The 19,059-nt window shown below is 43.4% G+C and overlaps 1 protein-coding gene across 1 annotated transcript in view; it reads left to right on the forward strand.

Annotated features, from left to right (window-relative positions):
• Positions 1-19,059, forward strand: part of PANX1 (pannexin 1) — a 77,609-nt gene extending 58,550 nt beyond the window's left edge. The window contains exon 5 of the mRNA XM_033950086.1: positions 17,603-19,059. Within this exon, the coding sequence (XP_033805977.1) occupies positions 17,603-17,682 (80 nt within the window). The 3' untranslated portion in view covers positions 17,683-19,059. The remainder of the gene's footprint in view (positions 1-17,602) is intronic.

Raw genomic sequence — 19,059 nt, forward strand, 5'->3', positions numbered from 1 at the left:
TAGACATAATTGGAGTCACAGAAACGTGGTGGACCGAGTTCAAGTTCAAGTTCACTTTATTTTTGATGAATCGCCTATTTAAAACATTCTAAGCGATGTATATTTAAAAACAGATTATAAGAGAACATTCAATCATATTAGTAAAACATTAAAAACAACAAAACAAATATTTGTTAAATAGTTAAATAATACATTAAAAACAAACAGGGAAAGGGGGGAAAAGTTACATATTTTTCTAATGGTGAAGGAAAAAAAACAACATATATTAGGAAAAAACAAAGTAGGGATGAAAAAATAAAAAAGAGAAGAAATTATTCATTAAAAGCATCATTAAATAAAAAAGTTTTTAAGAGTTTTTTAAAAGAGATAATATCTCTATCCTTTCTAATAAAAAGAGGCAGAGTGTTCCAGAGTTGGGGAGCTAAAACAGAGAACATATCGTTTCTCCTTGTTCCCACAATTTTGAGTGAGGGGACCAAAAGTAACTCTTGTTGTGATGAGCGAAGGGTTCGATTAGAATGATATGGGATAATCATTCTAGATATAAATTGAGGGGTGTTATATAGTAGAACCTTAAAGACTAGAAATGCTATTTTAAAAGTTATTCGATGATTAATAGGTAGCCAGTGTGATTTAATAAGAAGGGGTGTTACATGGTCATATTTTTTTGCTTTATGTATAAGTTTTATGGCCGTATTTTGGATTATTTGGAGTCTTTTCTTTTCTTTTTGGGAAATATTGTATAATAAAGAATTACAATAATCTAATTTGGAAATGATCACAGAGTGGATAAGGATATTAACAGATTTTAGTTCTAAGAAGGATGAAATGGATCTTATCAGACGTAATTTATAAAAACAGGATTTAACCGTTTGACTTATGTGATCATGAAAAGATAAATTCGTATCAATTATAACTCCTAAAATTTTTATGGATGAGACAGATTCAATTGGGTTATTTTCAAGCAAAAAAGGAGACAATCAATGGGATGTGGCCATACCAGGGTACAAACTATACAGGAGAGACGGGACACATAAAAAGGGTGGAGGAATAGCGCTGTACATAAAAGACTCCATACCATCAACCAGGATGGAAACAACAGTACGGGCGGATGGCTTGGAATCACTATGGGTTAAGCTACAGGGAGGAGCAGGAGCAGACATTAAATTGGGTCTGTACTACCGCCCACCTGGACAACCGGAAGAAATCGACCAGGAGCTGGAGGCTGAACTGAGGCAGGTATGCAGAAGCGGAAATGTGGTGGTGATGGGGGACTTCAACCATCCTGGGATAGACTGGAGTATTGGACACTCAAACTGCGCAAGAGAGACCAAATTCATAGAGGTCACGAGGGACTGTTTCATGGAGCAACTGGTCACGGAACCAACACGGGGCGATGCCACTCTTGACCTAATTTTCAACGGACTAGGGGGGCCAGCAAAGGAGGTGGCGGTATTACCCCCGCTAGGTAACAGCGATCACAACATGATCCAGTGCAGGCTTGAAATTGGATCATCAAAGGGGAAAAGAACCACAACGACGGCACTCAACTTCAAAAAAGGAAATTATGATGCCATGAGGAAAATAGTGGGAAAGAAACTCAAAGGCAACATTGGGAAGACGGAATCCGTAGAAAAAGCCTGGACCTTACTCAAGGAGACTCTGCACGAAGCGCAAAACATATGCATCCCCAAGTTCAGAAAATGGTGCAAAAAAAATAGAACAAAAAACCCAGTGTGGATAACAAATGCTGTGAAGAAGGCTATAAGCGACAAGAAAGCATCATTCAGAAAATGGAAAAAAGACCAAACAGAGGAGAACCAAAAAGTGCCTAAAGAACACCAAAAGGAGTGTCACCGAGTGGTTAGAAAAGCAAAAAAAGAATACGAAGAGAGACTGGCAGAGGAAGCAACAAACTTCAAGTCGTTCTTCAGTTACGTCAAGGGGAAGCAACCGGCGAGAGAAGAAGTGGGACCATTGGACGATGGAGACAGAAAGGGAGTAGTAAAAGAAGAGAAAGAGATAGCTGACAGGTTAAACGAGTTCTTCACGTCAGTCTTCACGATGGAGAATATAACCAACATTCCGGAACCCGAGGAGATCGTAATAGGAGACCAAGACGATAAGCTGGTAGATTTAGAGGTGAGCCAAGAGGATGTACTCAAGCAGATTGACAGACTAAAGAGCGACAAATCGCCAGGTCCGGACGGCATTCACCCAAGGGTACTCAAGGAACTAAAAGACGAAATAGCGGAGCCACTTCGACAGATATGCAACCTATCCTTAAAAACAGGAGAGATCCCGGAGGATTGGAAAATAGCAAATGTCACGCCCATCTTCAAGAAGGGCGCAAGGGGGGACCCGGGAAACTACAGGCCGGTGAGCCTGACCTCAGTCCCGGGAAAGATGATGGAGGCACTGATTAAAGACAGCATCTGTGAGCATATCGAAAAAAATGGGCAACTAAAACCGAGTCAACATGGCTTCTGTAAGGGTAGGTCATGCCTCACAAACTTATTGTATTTCTTTGAGGGAGTGAACAGCCAGGTGGATAAAGGGGAATCTATAGACATCATTTACCTTGACTTCCAAAAAGCCTTCGACAAGGTGCCACACGAGAGACTGCTTAAAAAGATATGGAACCATGGGGTACAAGGGGAGGTCCATCGATGGATCAAAAACTGGCTGGCAAACAGGAAGCAGAGGGTTGGCGTGAAGGGCCACTACTCAGACTGGAAAGGGGTCACGAGCGGAGTTCCGCAGGGGTCGGTGCTGGGACCGCTCCTGTTCAATATCTACATAAACGACCTAGAGGCGGGAACCAAGTGTGAAGTCATTAAATTTGCAGATGACACCAAACTATACAGCAGGGCTCAAACCAGGGAAGACTGCGAAGATCTCCAAAAGGATCTAACGCAGCTGGAAAAGTGGGCCGAAAAATGGCAGATGAGCTTCAACGTGGGGAAATGCAAGGTCATGCACGTGGGGAAAAAGAACCCGATGTTCACATACAAAATGGGGGGAACACCACTAGGGGTCAGTAACCTGGAGAGAGACCTGGGAGTGATGGTAGACGCATCACTGAAGGCATCGGCGCAATGCGCCACAGCCTCTAGGAAAGCAAACAGAATGTTGGGTATCATTAAGAAGGGTATTACAACCAGGACGAAGGAAGTCATCATGCCATTGTATCGTGCAATGGTACGGCCGCATCTGGAGTACTGTGTCCAGTACTGGTCACCGTACCTCAAGAAAGACATGGCGGTACTTGAGGGAGTACAAAGAAGAGCAACTAAACTGATAAAGGGAATGGAAAATCTCCCATATACCGACAGATTGAAGCAGTTGGGACTTTTCTCCCTGGAGAAGCGAAGACTTAGAGGAGACATGATAGAAACCTTCAAGATCCTGAAGGGCATAGAAAAAGTAGACAGGGACAGATTTTTCAAATTAAGGGGCACCACGAGCACAAGGGGGCACTCAGAGAAATTGAAAGGGGACAGGTTTAGAACAAACGCTAGGAAGTTCTTTTTCACTCAGAGGGTGGTGGATACATGGAACGCGCTTCCAGAGGCTGTTGTAGACAAGAAAACATTAAATGGTTTCAAAGAAGGTTTGGATAGATTCCTAGAAGAAAAAGGGATTGAGGGGTATAGATAGGTATAGACCATTGCTAAGGCAATGGGCCTGATGGGCCGCCGCGGGAGACCTATGGTCTGCCTCAGCGGAGGCAACTTCTTATGTTCTTATGTTCTTAACTGACAAAAATTTCAAACAAATCTAGTTTTGCTGTTATTAAACACTTTGGTAATGAAAAAAGTACTTAGCTTTAACAGTGCTTGTGTATCAGAGAGATACCAACGTGGCCAGCATTTCGTGGAACTCAACTTATGTCCACTGCTTCAGGGCCATTTTTACACGTACCAAGCCACTGCAAAAAGAGTCCAAAATTAATACAAGATAGTCTACTTAGAAGTCTCATATTATGGCAAGTTCTTACTTTTGTGTAACAAACTAACAGCTCCGTGGAGCTGAAAATGGCGACAGCCTCTATTTCACAGGCTAGGTAACGTGATGACATCAGACCGACTGACAGCTTGTGTTGGGACGTAACTAATTACGTATTCGTAACTAATTACGTATTCGTAACTTAAAGACACACAAACTGAAGTTATAAATCAGAAAAGTTAATAGAAATGTTGCCATTCTATATGTTTATTCAACCCGTTAGGATATAGGGTATTTAAACGATTGATCCAGCGTTGTTCATGCTGGGCTAAAGATCTACGAAAATCTCCCCCTCTCATGTTTGGTCTAAGTACTTCTATAATGATAGCCCGTAATGTTGAAAAATCATGATTTTTAGCTATACAATGCCTAACTAATGGGGTACCCAAATTGTGGTTCTTAATAGTGCTCTTATGTTCAGTGAGACGAACACTAAATCTACGGGATGTTTGTCCAATATAGATTAGATTGCACGGACATTTCAGAGCATATATAACACCTTGTGTTTTGCAATTTGAAGTGTGTTTAAGGATATATTCTTTTTTGTCTTTTGGATTCTGAAATCTGTTGGTACATTCCATTATCCCGCACATCGAACATTCCCCACACTTATCATGACCCCGATGTTCCACAGTCTCTAATTTTTGATTCTGGGGGAGCTGTGAGGGGCATAATATTTCTTTCAAATTTCTAGTGCGACAATAAGCAATCCTCAGAGAGTAATCTTTAAACGTACCAGCTATTTTTAACATCTCCCAGTGTTTCCTGAGCGAGCGTGCAATTTGAAAACTGTTCTTAGAGTATGTCAGCACACACGTCATCTGCTTCTCACTTGTTGTAATGTCTGTCATTTGTTTAGGTCTCAGTAAAAGTTCACGATGGTTATAATAAGCTCTTTTATAAGCTTTAATGATAACATTCATAGGATAACCACGTTGTAAGAACTTTTCCTTCAACCGATTTGCCTGATACTTAAATTCAATATCAGATGTACAGATTCTTCTAATTCTCAGGAACTGCGAAAAAGGTAGACTTGTTTTAAGGGACCTGGGATGTGCACTAGAGAAATGCAAAGTTGCATTACAGTCCGTGGGCTTCGTATACACTTTAGTGCTGAATGCACCATCTATAATTTTAATATGCACATCCAAAAATGATATTTCTGTATCACTCCAGACGTGAGTGCATTTCACTTTTGGGTGACAGGTATTGATATAATCCAGGAAAATGTTCAATTCGCTAGGACCTCCGTTCCAAATCATGAAGATATCGTCTATGTAACGGATCCACAACTTCATTTTATCATGAAAACGAGAAGAGTATATCCATTTCTGTTCGAAATTGTCCATAAAAAGGTTGGCTACCGATGGAGCCATCGTGATGCCCATCGCAATGCCAGAACTTTGCTGGAATAACTGGTCTTCGAACATAAAAAAACTAGTTTGAAGAACTATTTTGGCTAATTGATAAAGAAATTCAGTGGGAACCTTAGGGTTATTTCTCATATCCAATGTGTTCCCAATGATTTCTAGTGCTTCCTCTTGGGGGATGATGGTGTACAGAGAACAAACATCGATGGTCACTATTATAGAATGTTCATCAGGTTTAATCTGATCAATTGTTCTCAAAAATTCAGTTGTGTCTTGGATGTACGAAGCAGTTTTTTTCACTGCTTCCTGAAGAAATTTGTCAATATAAATTGAGGAAGCTTCTAAAAGAGCACCTCTATTTGAAACTATCAGCCTGCCCGGAGGAGTGCTCAAAGATTTATGAATTTTTGGAAGCAGATAGAAAATAGGAATTTTTGGATGCAGAACATTGAGAAAACGGAATTCTTTTTTGGTTAAAAAACCTTTCTCTAGAGCTTTTTTGGTGAGTTTATTAATTTTAAGTTGTATTTCTTCCGTAGGATCTGAAGATAAAGCTATATAGTCTTCACTGAAGAGCTGTTTATGAGCTTCTCTCAAATAGTCCTCTCTGTTCAGCAGGACTATTTTTCCACCTTTATCAGCTCTTCTGATGATAAGCTCTTCATCAGCTATAAGCATTTTAATGGCCATATTCTCATTCCTACTGATATTGTGAGCACGTATGTGCTGACCTTTAGCATTAATTTGTGAAATATCAGCTTTCATAAGTTTGTGAAAAGTTTCTATTACTGGATCTACCGGGCCCGGGGGGATCCAGGTCGATTTGGGAATCACTAAAGATTCTGGCTTCTCTTGTATGCCACCTTCACTCTGAGAGAAAAAAGCCTTAATTCTCAAAGATAAAATTTTTCAATATCTATATTATTCTGAAATGCATCCACTGAGGTCAGGGGGACAAACGATAATCCTTTAGACAGTCAAGTGCATTCATCAATTGTAAGCGAATGCTTGGAGAGATTTACAATCAAAGACTCCATCGATGAAATTTTCTCAGTTTGGTCCGTTCCACATTTTGGAGTTCGTCTCTTCACGGGAACCTCTGTCCTCGTTGTAGTCGAGTTTGAGATCTTAAATTCGGATATTGGCCTTGATTTGAAAATTGGCCCTGGTTCAAGTATTGGCCCTGATTTTGATAACCTCTTTGTCCGCGATTGTTGCCTCTTCGTCGCCGTCCTCTGCGGGAGTATTGTGGTTTTGGGGCTAAAAAATCCTCCTCAGAGCTTGATCCAAAATTTGATGAGTCAGATGTCTGATCGAATGAAACTTTCTTGCCTTTTGTAGAATCAGCTGAGTCCTGAGTTTTCATCCATGGGTAAACTTTATTCTGTAAGTTATCATTTTCGTCCCTTTTGAATTTTTTGTATTTATCTTTTTGAATCTCTATTCTAAATTCATCTACTTTACTCTTCAATTCATCCTGACGCTGTTTGAAATCATTTTCATTTACATTCTGCTTCAAAACTTTTAATTTATCTTCTATTTCGGTTTTAATGATGGTCATAGCTTGTCTGGTGCGTTCTATAATTAAGACCATCAGGTCAAGAGAACATTTGTTTAGGATCGAAATCCATTTTTGACCAAATTCTAAATCATCATTGAACATGCGAGGTTCTTTATAGACCCGCAGTACCCTCGGGATAAGTTCCTTCTTACAATATTCAGTAAGGGTCGCACCGTGTAGTTCAGCACGGATGTATCGTTTAGATGAAATCATTAAGTCATCCCATAAGGTCGCATTACTCATAGTGGAGTTTTCCCAATTTAATGTAGTGGGGAAATCTAGGACTGAGTTAGTTTCAAATAGAGGTGCTCTTTTAGAAGCTTCCTAAATTTATATTGACAAATTTCTTCAGAAGGCAGTGAAAAAAACTGCTTCGTACATCCAAAACACAACTGAATTTATGAGAACAATTGATCAGATTAAACCTGATGAACATTCTATAATAGTGACCATCGATGTTTGTTCTCTGTACACCATCATCCCCCAAGAGGAAGCACTAGAAATCATTGGGAACACATTGGATATGAGAAATAACCCTAAGTTCCCACTGAATTTCTTTATCAATTAGCCAAAATAGTTCTTCAAACTAGTTTTTTTATGTTCGAAGACCAGTTATTCCAGCAAAGTTCTGGCATTGCGATGGGCATCACGATGGCTCCATCGGTAGCCAACCTTTTTATGGATAATTTTGAACAGAAATGGATATACTCTTCTCGTTTTCATGATAAAATGAAGTTGTGGATCTGTTACATAGACGATATCTTCATGATTTGGAACGGAGGTCCTAGCGAATTGAACATTTTCCTGGATTATATCAATACCTGTCACCCAAAAGTGAAATGCACTCACGTCTGGAGTGATACAGAAATATCATTTTTGGATGTGCATATTAAAATTATAGATGGTGCATTCAGCACTAAAGTGTATACGAAGCCCACGGACTGTAATGCAACTTTGCATTTCTCTAGTGCACATCCCAGGTCCCTTAAAACAAGTCTACCTTTTTCGCAGTTCCTGAGAATTAGAAGAATCTGTACATCTGATATTGAATTTAAGTATCAGGCAAATCGGTTGAAGAAAAAGTTCTTACAACGTGGTTATCCTATGAATGTTATCATTAAAGCTTATAAAAGAGCTTATTATAACCACCGTGAACTTTTACTGAGACCTAAACAAATGACAGACATTACAACAAGTGAGAAGCAGATGACGTGTGTGCTGACATACTCTAAGAACAGTTTTCAAATTGCACGCTCGCTCAGGAAACACTGGGAGATGTTAAAAATAGCTAGTACGTTTAAAGATTACTCTCTGAGGATTGCTTATCGTCGCACTAGAAATTTGAAAGAAATATTATGCCCCTCACAGCTCCCCCAGAATCAAAAATTAGAGACTGTGGAACATCGGGGTCATGATAAGTGTGGGGAATGTTCGATGTGCGGGATAATGGAATGTACCAACAGATTTCAGAATCCAAAAGACAAAAAAGAATATATCCTTAAACACACTTCAAATTGCAAAACACAAGGTGTTATATATGCTCTGAAATGTCCGTGCAATCTAATCTATATTGGACAAACATCCCGTAGATTTAGTGTTCGTCTCACTGAACATAAGAGCACTATTAAGAACCACAATTTGGGTACCCCATTAGCTAGGCATTGTATAGCTAAAAATCATGATTTTTCAACATTACGGGCTAACATCATAGAAGTACTTAGACCAAACATGAGAGGGGGAGATTTTCGTAGATCTTTAGCCCAGCATGAACAACGCTGGATCAATCGTTTAAATACCCTATATCCTAACGGGTTGAATAAACATATAGAATGGCAACATTTCTATTAACTTTTCTGATTTATAACTTCAGTTTGTGTGTCTTTAAGTTACGAATACGGTAATTAGTTACGTCCCAACACAAGCTGTCAGTCGGTCTGACGTCATCACGTTACCTAGCCTGTGAAATAGAGGCTGTCGCCATTTTCAGCTCCACGGAGACTGCTGTTAGTTTGTTACACAAAAGTAAGTAAGAACTTGCCATAATATGAGACTTCTAAATAGACTATCTTGTATTAATTTTGGACTCTTTTTTAGAGAGCTGCACGGGAACGGGGACGACGGGAATCCCGCGGGACCCGCGGGTTCCCCCTTTGGGTCACGGGGATCCCGTGGGGACGCCCCTAGGGTCGTGGGGATCCCGTGGGGACGCCCCCTAGGGTCGCGGGGATCCCGTGGGGACGCCTCCGAGGGTCGCGGGGTTCCTGCGGGGCTGGATGTACTCAGTCGCGCGGCTCTTCTCTCTACCTTCTCTGCTTGCAGCACAGAGCCGAACGGAAGTCTTCCCGACGTCAGCGCTGACGTCGGAGGGGAGGGAGGGCTTAAAGCTTAAAGCCCTCCCTCCCTCCGACGTCAGCGCTGACGTCGGGAAGACTTCCGTTTGGCTCTGTGCTGCAAGCAGAGAAGGTAGAGAGAAGAGCCGCGCGACTGAGTCGGGAAGACTTCCGTTTAGCTCTGTGCTGCAGGCAGTGCAGGTAAGGAGGAGAGTAGCCTCGCGGTTCGAGTGGCTACCAAGGGACGGGGCGGTCCGCCCCGCCACACCCCGCCCCGGTTTCAGCACAGCCGGCCAGGTCCCCTTACTTTTGTGGCACTTCCCCGACCGACCGACAACAGCCCCGGTCCGACAATCCTCCCTGCCCTGTAGCCGCGAATCTAAATTATCTTCTTACAGCAGCTGTAATAAGGTAATTTAGATTCGCAGTTAAGGGCAGGGAGGTTTGTCGGACCGGGGCTGTTGTCAGTCGATCGGGGAAGTGCCACAAAAGTAAGGGGACCTGGCCGGCTGTGCTGCACCCGGGGCGGTAGAGAAGGAGGGGGGGAGAAGGACGCTGAAAGCACTTGAAGACAGAGGAGGGAGAAGGACGCTGAAAGCACATGGGGGAATACAAAGGGGTGGAGAAGGACGCTGAAAGGCCATGGGAAGGGTGGGGGGGGGAAGGACTCTGAAAGCACTTGTGGAAGACAGAGGGGGGAGAAGGATGCTGAAAGCACATGGGGAAGACAAAGGGGTGGAGAAGGACGCTGAAAGGACATGGGGAAGATAAAGGGGTGGAGAAGGACGCTGAAAGGCCATGGGAAGGGCGGGGGGGGGAAAGGACTCTGAAAGCACTTGTGGAAGACAGAGGGGGGAGAAGGATGCTGAAAGCACATGGGGAAGACAAAGGGGTGGAGAAGGACGCTGAAAGGACATGGGGAAGACGGGGGGGGGGTGGAGAAGGACGCTGAAAGGCCATGGGGAAGACAGAGAGGGAGAAGGACGCTGAAAGGACATGGGGAAGCAGAGGGGGGAGAAGGACACTGACAGGACATGGGGAAGATGGGGGGAGAAGGACGCTGAAAGGAAATGGGGAAGAGAGAGTAGGGAGAAGACGCTGGCAGGGAAGAAGACAGATGCCAGACTATGGGGGGAGCGGAGAGAAGAAGATGGGTGCCAGACCAATTTGGAAGGGGGAAGAAAGGGAGAGGCACAGTAACAGAGCAAATGGAAGATACAGAAGGAAGAGAGACAGTGGATGGAAGGAATTGAATGAGAACATGAGGAAAGCAGAAACCAGGCAACAAAGGTAGGAAAAGAATTATATTTCTTTTTTTTTATTTTGCTTCAGGATAAAGTAGTATATTAGTTGTGTTGATAAAAATTTATAAACATTAGAGGCTCTGGTAGAAACCCATTTGCAAAGTATGTATTCTTCCCAATTAATATTTTCAAATTAATAAAGTCTTTTTGCTTATTTGTAAATGGTTTCTACCAGAGCCTTTAATTCAGTAGCATAATTAAATGAAATAACTATTTCTGAAGTTTATATGGACGGGCGGGGACGGAGGGGATTCCTCGCGGGGACGGGTGGGGACGGAGGGGATTCCTCGCGGGGACGGGTGGGGACGGAGGGATTCCTCACGGGGACGGGTGGGGACGGGTGGGATTCCTCACGGGGACGGGTGGGGACGGGTGGGACTTTGGCGGGGACGGGTGGGATTTCTGTCCCCGCGCAACTCTCTACTCTTTTTGCAGTGGCTTGGTACGTATAAAAATGGCCCTGAAGCAGTGGACATAAGTTGAGTTCCACGAAACGCTGGCCACGTTGGTATCTCTCTGATACACAAGCACTGTTAAAGCTAAGTACTTTTTTCATTACCAAAGTGTTTAATAACAGCAAAACTAGATTTGTTTGAAATTTTTGTCAGTTCAGTCTCTATTGAATGTAATGAGATGAAAGAGTGTAGATACACTATAAAAGATTAAATGATATTAGCATTAAAAAAGATTTTAAAAAGACATTGATTCATATGACACTAATAAGAAGACTTATTTTTATTATATTTATTATTGAGTAATTATAGATAGAATACACATATAAACATAGGAAGAAGGCCGATGATTGGAGTCAAGGAGCAGTACAACCACGCCGAATACCTCAGTCTGTGAATACGACTGTGCGTGGGCTCCGTTACTGAGGCCTCTTCCTACACAGACACTTTTTAAGATATAAGTGATTTACACTTTATCAGATATATGGGAATACTGTGATAATTATTATTTTTTGGTATAAATAATGCCCACAGTGTAGACCAGTGTCTGGACTCCTTTATTTTAGTAAGAATCTATATTACATTTGACCTTTAACTAAACAGAAAACAGGAAATCTAAGAGCTACTTTCTCTTATTTGTGTACAGCATGGGTAGGCATAAAAAGAGTTTAAAAATAGCCATACTGGGTCTAGCCCAGTATCCTGTTTCCAATCTAGGTCAAAAGTACCTGGTGGCAACCCAAATAGTATCAGCATTCTATGCTACCAATCCCAAGGCAAGCAGTGACTTCCCAAAGCTGATAGTCCATGGTTTATTTTTTTTTTCACACGTTCTCACAAAGGTCCTGTCTCGTATGATATTTAACTACATATCAATTGACTTGGGAACCTAACCATGCCAGACTTATTTAGAATTATACTAAAATGGCTCTCCCAGTTGTCAGACTGTGCTTGCTGCTTCTGGGAATAATCTCCTGTGGGTTTAGTGGAGGGCTTCCGACTGCAGTCTGTGACAATATCCAGTAGGCCTCAGTGGTTCACATTCGCACAACCAAACTTTTGATGATTTTTTTGTTTGTTTTGGCTGAAACCAGACGATTTGGATGCAGTTTCGGTTTTGGCCAAAACTTAAAAAATAATTTTTGATTTGTCTTCTAGCACACTGATTCCTCAGGAGACCCAATTATAGATCCAAAGTGCAATGTCTTCAGAATTCAGATGTCTTCAATAAATAGATGTCTACAAAAATTGATGTCTATACATAATGGTTATAAGGGAATGGGACCATTCAGAGCGCCCCTGTAAAAGCCACCAGTTCAGTGTGGCCCTTTCATTGCCACCATTTAAGAGCTGCCTTCTCAGTGCCACCCTTTCATCGTGGGACTGTTCAGCTCTGCCTTTTCATTGCAGCACTATTAAGCACCACCCTTCATTATGGATCGAGGTGAGGTGGAGTGCTGGATCGGGGGCGAGGGTGTGCTGTATCAGGGATGTTGCTGGATTGAGGTGGAGTGCTGATAGAGGGGCGTAGGGGACACATCGCCCCTTCCCACCACCACTACCACTACATGCCAATAGGCTTGCTGGCTTGGGGGGGGGTTGAAGGAGCATCGCCCCCCACTACCACATGCTCCTCAGATGAATGCTGATAGGGGGGTATTACCATATTACCCGGGCCACACTGAACAGTTCCCTGATGAAGAGACTGCGCTGAGCTGGCGGCTCTTAAATGGTTTCAATGTATCTTCCTAGACTCTAGTTAAAAAATAGCCGTAATAAACGAAGGCAGAAATGATTGACATTTTCAAAAGAATAAGAAATCATCAAAAGATCTTCAGCAATAAAAGGAATTCTCATGAAACCATAACCAGAAAGGGAGACGAACCCCTTGAGAGACGAACAGGAGAAACATACCTTCACACCAGTGAATAGTGAGAAAAAACAACAAAGGTGACCAATTGGTGATCAGTCCCTTTTATTGCAATTGACTCTGTGATTGTGTTTCGGCCCAAAGGGGCCTGCCTCAGGAGTCTTGTAGTTAGATCATAATTGATAAGATATACAAATTCACATAATTCTTTTGTTCATTGTGTCATGAAAAAACACTTCTGCTCGAATAACCAGTGTCTACTGTTACAGTCAACAGCATTGCCCGGTTGTGTGACTCCAGCGTTACCAGGTTGTGTGCCTCCCCCGCCCCATGTACCTTTCACCATGCCCCACCCCTACCCCCATACTTCTTCAAACTTTTACTGGCCTCATCCTTCCCTCTGATGTCACTTCCTGGTCCCCACCAGTGGCGTACCAAGGGGGGGGCGGGAGGGGCGGTCCGCCCCGGGTGCCAGCCCTGAAGGGGTGCTCCCGGCCTTGCCGTTCAGTCCCCCCACACCCCCGAAGGACCGCTCGCCCCACTGACCTTCCTGCACCACCTATGAAGCAGCTGCAGCAGGATCGCGAGGTCAGCTATCCCTGCGCTGCTTGGGCTCTGCTTCCAGCGCCGCGGTCCCGCCCCTCCTCTGACGTCAGAGGAGGGGCGGGAACGCGGCGCAGGAAGCAGCGCCTAAGCAGCGCAGAGATAGCTGACGTCGCGATCCTGCTGCGGCTGCTTCATAGGTGGTGCAGGAAGGTCAGTGGGGCGAGCGGTCCTTCGGGGGTGGTGGGGATTGAACGGCAAGGCCGGGAGCATAGGTAGTGCTGCTTCATAGGTGGTGCGGGGAGGCCAGGGGGGCGAGCGGTCCTTCAGGGTGGGGCGGGTGGGCAGGCAGGCAGGCATTCGAGGGGGTGACAGGCAGGCAGGCCTTCAAGGGGGGGGGACAGGCCTTCGGGGGGGGGGTGTGCAGACCTTCAAGGGGGAGGGACAGGCCTTCAAGGGGGAGCAGGCAGGCCTTCAAGGGGGGACAGGTCTACAAGGGGGGACAGGTCTACAAGGGGGTGGGCAGGCCTACAAGGGGGTGGGACAGGCCTTCAGGGGGGGTGCAGGCCTTCAGGGAGGTGCAGGACTTCAGCTGGGGTGCAGGCCTTCAAGGGGGGGACAGGCAGGCAGGCCTTCAAGGGGGGGACAGGCCTACAAGGGGGGGACAGGCCTACAAGGGGGTGGGACAGGCCTTCAGGGGGGGTGCAGGCCTTCAGGGGGGTGCAGGACTTCAGGGGGGGTGCAGGCCTTCAAGGGGGGGACAGGCAGGCAGGCCTTCAAGGGGGGGACAGGCCTACAAGGGGGTGGGACAGGCCTTCAAGGGGGGGACAGGCCTTCAGGGGGGTGCAGGCCTTTGGGGGGGTGCAGACCTTCAAGGGGGGGACAGGCCTTCAAGGGGGGGGGACAGGCAGGCAGGTCTTCAAGGTGGGGGGACAGGCCTACAAGGGGGAGGGACAGGCCTTCAAGGGGGGGACACGGAGGGAAGTACACGGAGGGAAGGGGGTGTTCAAAGAGACGTGCATATGCCAAACTTTGGGGGGGGGGATGAAGAAATAATGGGTCTGAAAATAGAGGAGAGGGAGAGAAATGATGGACCATGGGATTTAAGGAGGGAAGGAACTGAAAGGGAGAGAAATTGGACACAAGGGATGGTGTGGAGGAGGGATAGAGATACTGGATAGGAGGGTAATTGGGAAAAGAAAGGGAGAGATGGTGGACTCTGGGGTGGTAGGGAAGGAGGGAGAGATGCCGGATGAAAGGGTAGTTAAGAAAAGGTGGATCTGTGGAGGGAGATGAAAAAAAGGAAAGATACCAGACTTCCTGGGGAGGGAAGGGAAATGGAAAGGGAGGACAGAGTTGGCAGATGGATGGTTAGCACGCAGAAAGAAGAAAGAAGGAGACCCTGGCAAGCAAGTTATCAGAAGAAAACCAGAGCCTTAGACCAACAAGATTTGAAATATAACCAGACAACAAAAGGTAGAAAAATTAACTTTATTTTCTGTTTTGTGATTATAATATGTCAGATTTGAAATGTGTATCCTGCCAGAGCTGGTGTTGGACTGCAAACGTGAGCTAGGATTTAACAGAGAGAGGAAAAGTCCTTTTTGTTTCTTTATTTTATTTACACCACAGCGCCAGTGTGGTTAGGAGAAGCCAAAGGGGGTGAAAAAGCTATAAAACCCACCAGGAGTTTTGAAAAAAATCACCCAACTGGGCAAGAAAATCGAATTGAAAAACCAATTCAATAGGCTGAATCGAATCAAAATTTTTTTTCCCTGAATCTGGCAGCATTAGTTTGCGCTACTGTCTTAGACTTTAGGACCTGGGATTGGGGAGAGATGGCATCCTCAGTACTTTATAATGCAAGTGAAATGAGGATTTGGTCAGACTTTTGAAGGGTCTGCAGAAAAAAAATATTGTATAGGCCGGGGACATGAAACAGCAAGAAATGGGAACTTTTCTTCCTTCTATTTTTGTGAATGGAAAGGCTGAGGATGTCAGAGAGTTCAGTTAAAATATGTGCTTTATAAGAAAATATAATAATGTGTTTTATAAAGTTTATAGCATAGCTGGCCTACCCAGTGAGGTGTTTCTAGTGGTGGTGGTGGCAGCGTGTCAATGTGTTGAGAGGAAGAGGTGGTCTGGGAAATTCTGCTGAGCAAACTCCGGGCCCATTTCCACCCCCCAGTTAGTCCACTCCACTCAATTGGTTCACACACTGAGTGGGTCTTTGGGTGTTGTGTTGGGATCTCTTCCAGTGGTTTATCAGTATCTCCTTCTGGTCCAAGGAAGGAAACTTTGTTATTCTTAGCATTGACCTACAGAATATGTTTGTAACAGCGCTGCTTGTGTGGCATTAGGCTATGTAGTGATCGAAAGAAAAAAACAGACCTTTGCACATTTTTGCACTATATGGTGGGTGTATGAGGAGATTCACATTTCCTGCACAGCTAAGTCCATGTGAAGTTACCTTGTGCTGTATTTGACATCTAGCAAGGTCTCTGTTTGAAAGGAAAGATCTAAACTTAAAAATGAAGTGGCCAGAAGTTATGGTAAAAGCAGATAGTGTAGCTGGTTTTAAGAAAGATTTGGACAAATTCCTGGAGGAAAAGTCCATAATCTGTTATTGAGACATGGGGGAAGTGTCTGCTTGCCATGGATCGGTAGCATGGAATGTTGCTACTCTTTGGGTTTTGACCAGGTATTAGTATCCTGGATTGGCTACCATGAGAATGGGCTACTGGGCATGATGAACCATTGGTCTGACCCAGTTAGGCTATTCTTATGTTATGTTCTCATCTGTAGGGGCCTTTGTTTTCACTTCTTATTTTAATGTATTTTTTTTCTGGGAACTTATCAGTGTTTTTTATAATGGGAACAAAAATGGAAGAGAATTAATGTGTGTGGGATGAGGGGGTAACTAATTTCTTCAGCTAAATAATTCAATCCACTTCAAACAGACATAGGAGAACTCACGCACCATTCACACACCCTCCAACCAAAAACGTCAAAAGAAAAAAACTGTTCGACAACCTCCTAGCCATTCGAGCTGCAACACTCGACCCCCAATCCTACAACCAATTGACATCGACCACATACTGCAAAACCTTCAAAAAGAAATAAAAACCCTTCTATTCAAAAAACACATAAAACCGAACTAACACAATCAGAACTGTCCCAAGCATCACCTGCAACTACTCCATATGTACTTCTGATATCATGACAATTCAGACATAATTTATGTTATGTTATGTTTGGAATATAAGAAAATTTTCACTGCCTGTTTCTATTCTGACCATTTATTCCGTTTCATGGTCATTACAAAAAATATTTTTTTACATGGGGGGGGGGGTGTCAAAAAATGATGGGCCCCGGGTGCCACATACCCTAGGTACGCCACTGGTCCCCACGAACAGGAAGTGTTGTCAGAGAGAAGGATGAGGCCAGCTGCTCATGGTAGACGGAGGTTTGAAGAGGTATAGGGGGGTGCAGGGAAGAAGAGAGGTGCTGGTGTCCCCTCCAAGGCTGTCCAGCCCCTGTCCTCCTCCCTTATTATGCCAGTGCTTCTGTGGGATTGTGTTTAATTTGGTTTTGTTTTTTTAATAATTTTTATTAATATTTTGTGAATACAACAACATCACAACAGCAAGCAATAAGACAACAGCAGAACCAGAAAGGTCTTCCGTGTTAATCTTTCACGAAGACCTAAAGGAGCCACACCCCTCACCAAAGACACCCTCCCCCCCCCCACTCCAGTGTCAAAAGTTCAAAAAGCAAACTTCGTGTTCTATGAGACAGACCCTTTAATTTGGTTTTTAAAATGTTTCATTTCAGGAACAATATTGTCAATAGCTCATCCTAGTGCGAAAAGGGTTCCTGTTATTTTTTTGTGAGAAACTACATGAAATTCCATAGGAGATATTAACATCTCCCATGTCATTTCAATCAAATGTACAGCCTTACTTCGGGATGTACAGAGTTAAGATGATTAGTAAGAGGGCAGTGTATTTCAAAAGTTCATATACTTCCTTAGTAGCTTTCGTAGTAAATGATTAGTTAGAACCTTTTTTTTCTGCTTATTGGTCCTTCTGCTACTTATGCAATGGAGTAAATTTCTACAGTGTTGTTTGCTACGATTTATCTTCCTTTCTATATTTTTGGCAGATCTGGCTTCTGGTGATGACACAAAAACAAGCCAAGAAGATAAAAAAGTTCGCCAGAGACTGTTAGATTCTTCCTGCTAACGGACTACAGTTGTATGGGAGTAAAGTCATATTTACTGGAAGATGCAGGATGTAACCCATTCATATTGTGGTCACTGAACATATGATCCTGTAAACTGACTGAATCAGTCCAAGTGACTTCAAAAGTCTGAATGGCTTAAAAAGCCGTTAATGTTGAGGCAGAACTGTTTTTTTTTAAATTATTATGTGAAACTGAACAGCTCGGTCATCACAAAACTTAATGCACTGAGTTCTGAATGCAATGTTTGTTTTGGGATTTTTTAAAACAGCAATTACCTTTCACAGAAGGTACTACATGTACTTCTTTCAATGAAGTTTTTTTTTATATATGTTGAGGTCTTGTTTTTAAGGTTTTCAAAATACCTTTATTTTTGCTAGAGATGTGCATCTCCAAAATTTGTATGCAGATCCTACTCAGCTCACCTCCTAACGCACACAATCTCAATGGCGAGCTATTGCTTTTGACTTCTGAGGCTGTTCTGTAGGGATATGCACAGGCAAAAAATTGTTGGACTCCTTTTTTTTTTTTTTTTGCCTAATGATGCCTAAATTTACCATGACTAATCTCTACCTCTAATCATGGTGGAGTGGTTAGAGCTACAGCCTCAGCACGCTGAAGTTGTGAGTTCAAATCTCACATTGCTCCTTGTGACCTTGATTAAGTCATTTACTCCTCCACTGCCCCAAGTACATTAGATAGATTATGAGCCAACCAAGACAGATAGGGAGAACGTTTGAAGTACCTGTATGCAAACAGTTTTAACTACTAAAAGGCAGTATTCAAGTCCCAATCCCTTTCCCTTACTTTCCAGGTAAGCATCGTTAGGTGACTTTGCGCAGATATCCGCATATAACTTTAATGGGTTTTTTAATTTTTATAAACTTTTTTTTTTTTTTAATGGCATGGTCAATTACCATGCCAATTAACCAATTAAAAAAATTTGAGTTCCATATTGATTTCAGTTTGGCACTGCTAGGCATCCTCAAGCGGCACCTAACATAGGCACCATAGAACAAGGCCTTTAGTGCATGCTAATCATTAGTATGCACTAAGCCACCCCTTTTACAAAGCCACATGGTAATGGCACCAAAGCCCATTAATTCCCAGTGGATTACCGCATGCTGTCTAAAAGAGGGCCTAAATTGGTTAGCATCCGCTAAATCAGTTAGCGCCCTTTGATGAATTCCCCCCCCTTATGAGTTAAATCCATTTTGCATACAGAAATTTATGGCATCCAACTAACCAAATGTACCCTAATGAATACATAAGAATAGCCTTATTGGGTCAGACCAATGGTCCATCAAGCCCAGTAGCCCATTCTCACAGTGGCCAATCCGGGTCACTAGTACCTGGCCAAAACCCAAAGAGTAGTAACA

This window comes from Geotrypetes seraphini, chromosome 6 (genome assembly GCF_902459505.1).
Source record: "Geotrypetes seraphini chromosome 6, aGeoSer1.1, whole genome shotgun sequence".
NCBI lineage: Eukaryota > Metazoa > Chordata > Amphibia > Gymnophiona > Dermophiidae > Geotrypetes > Geotrypetes seraphini.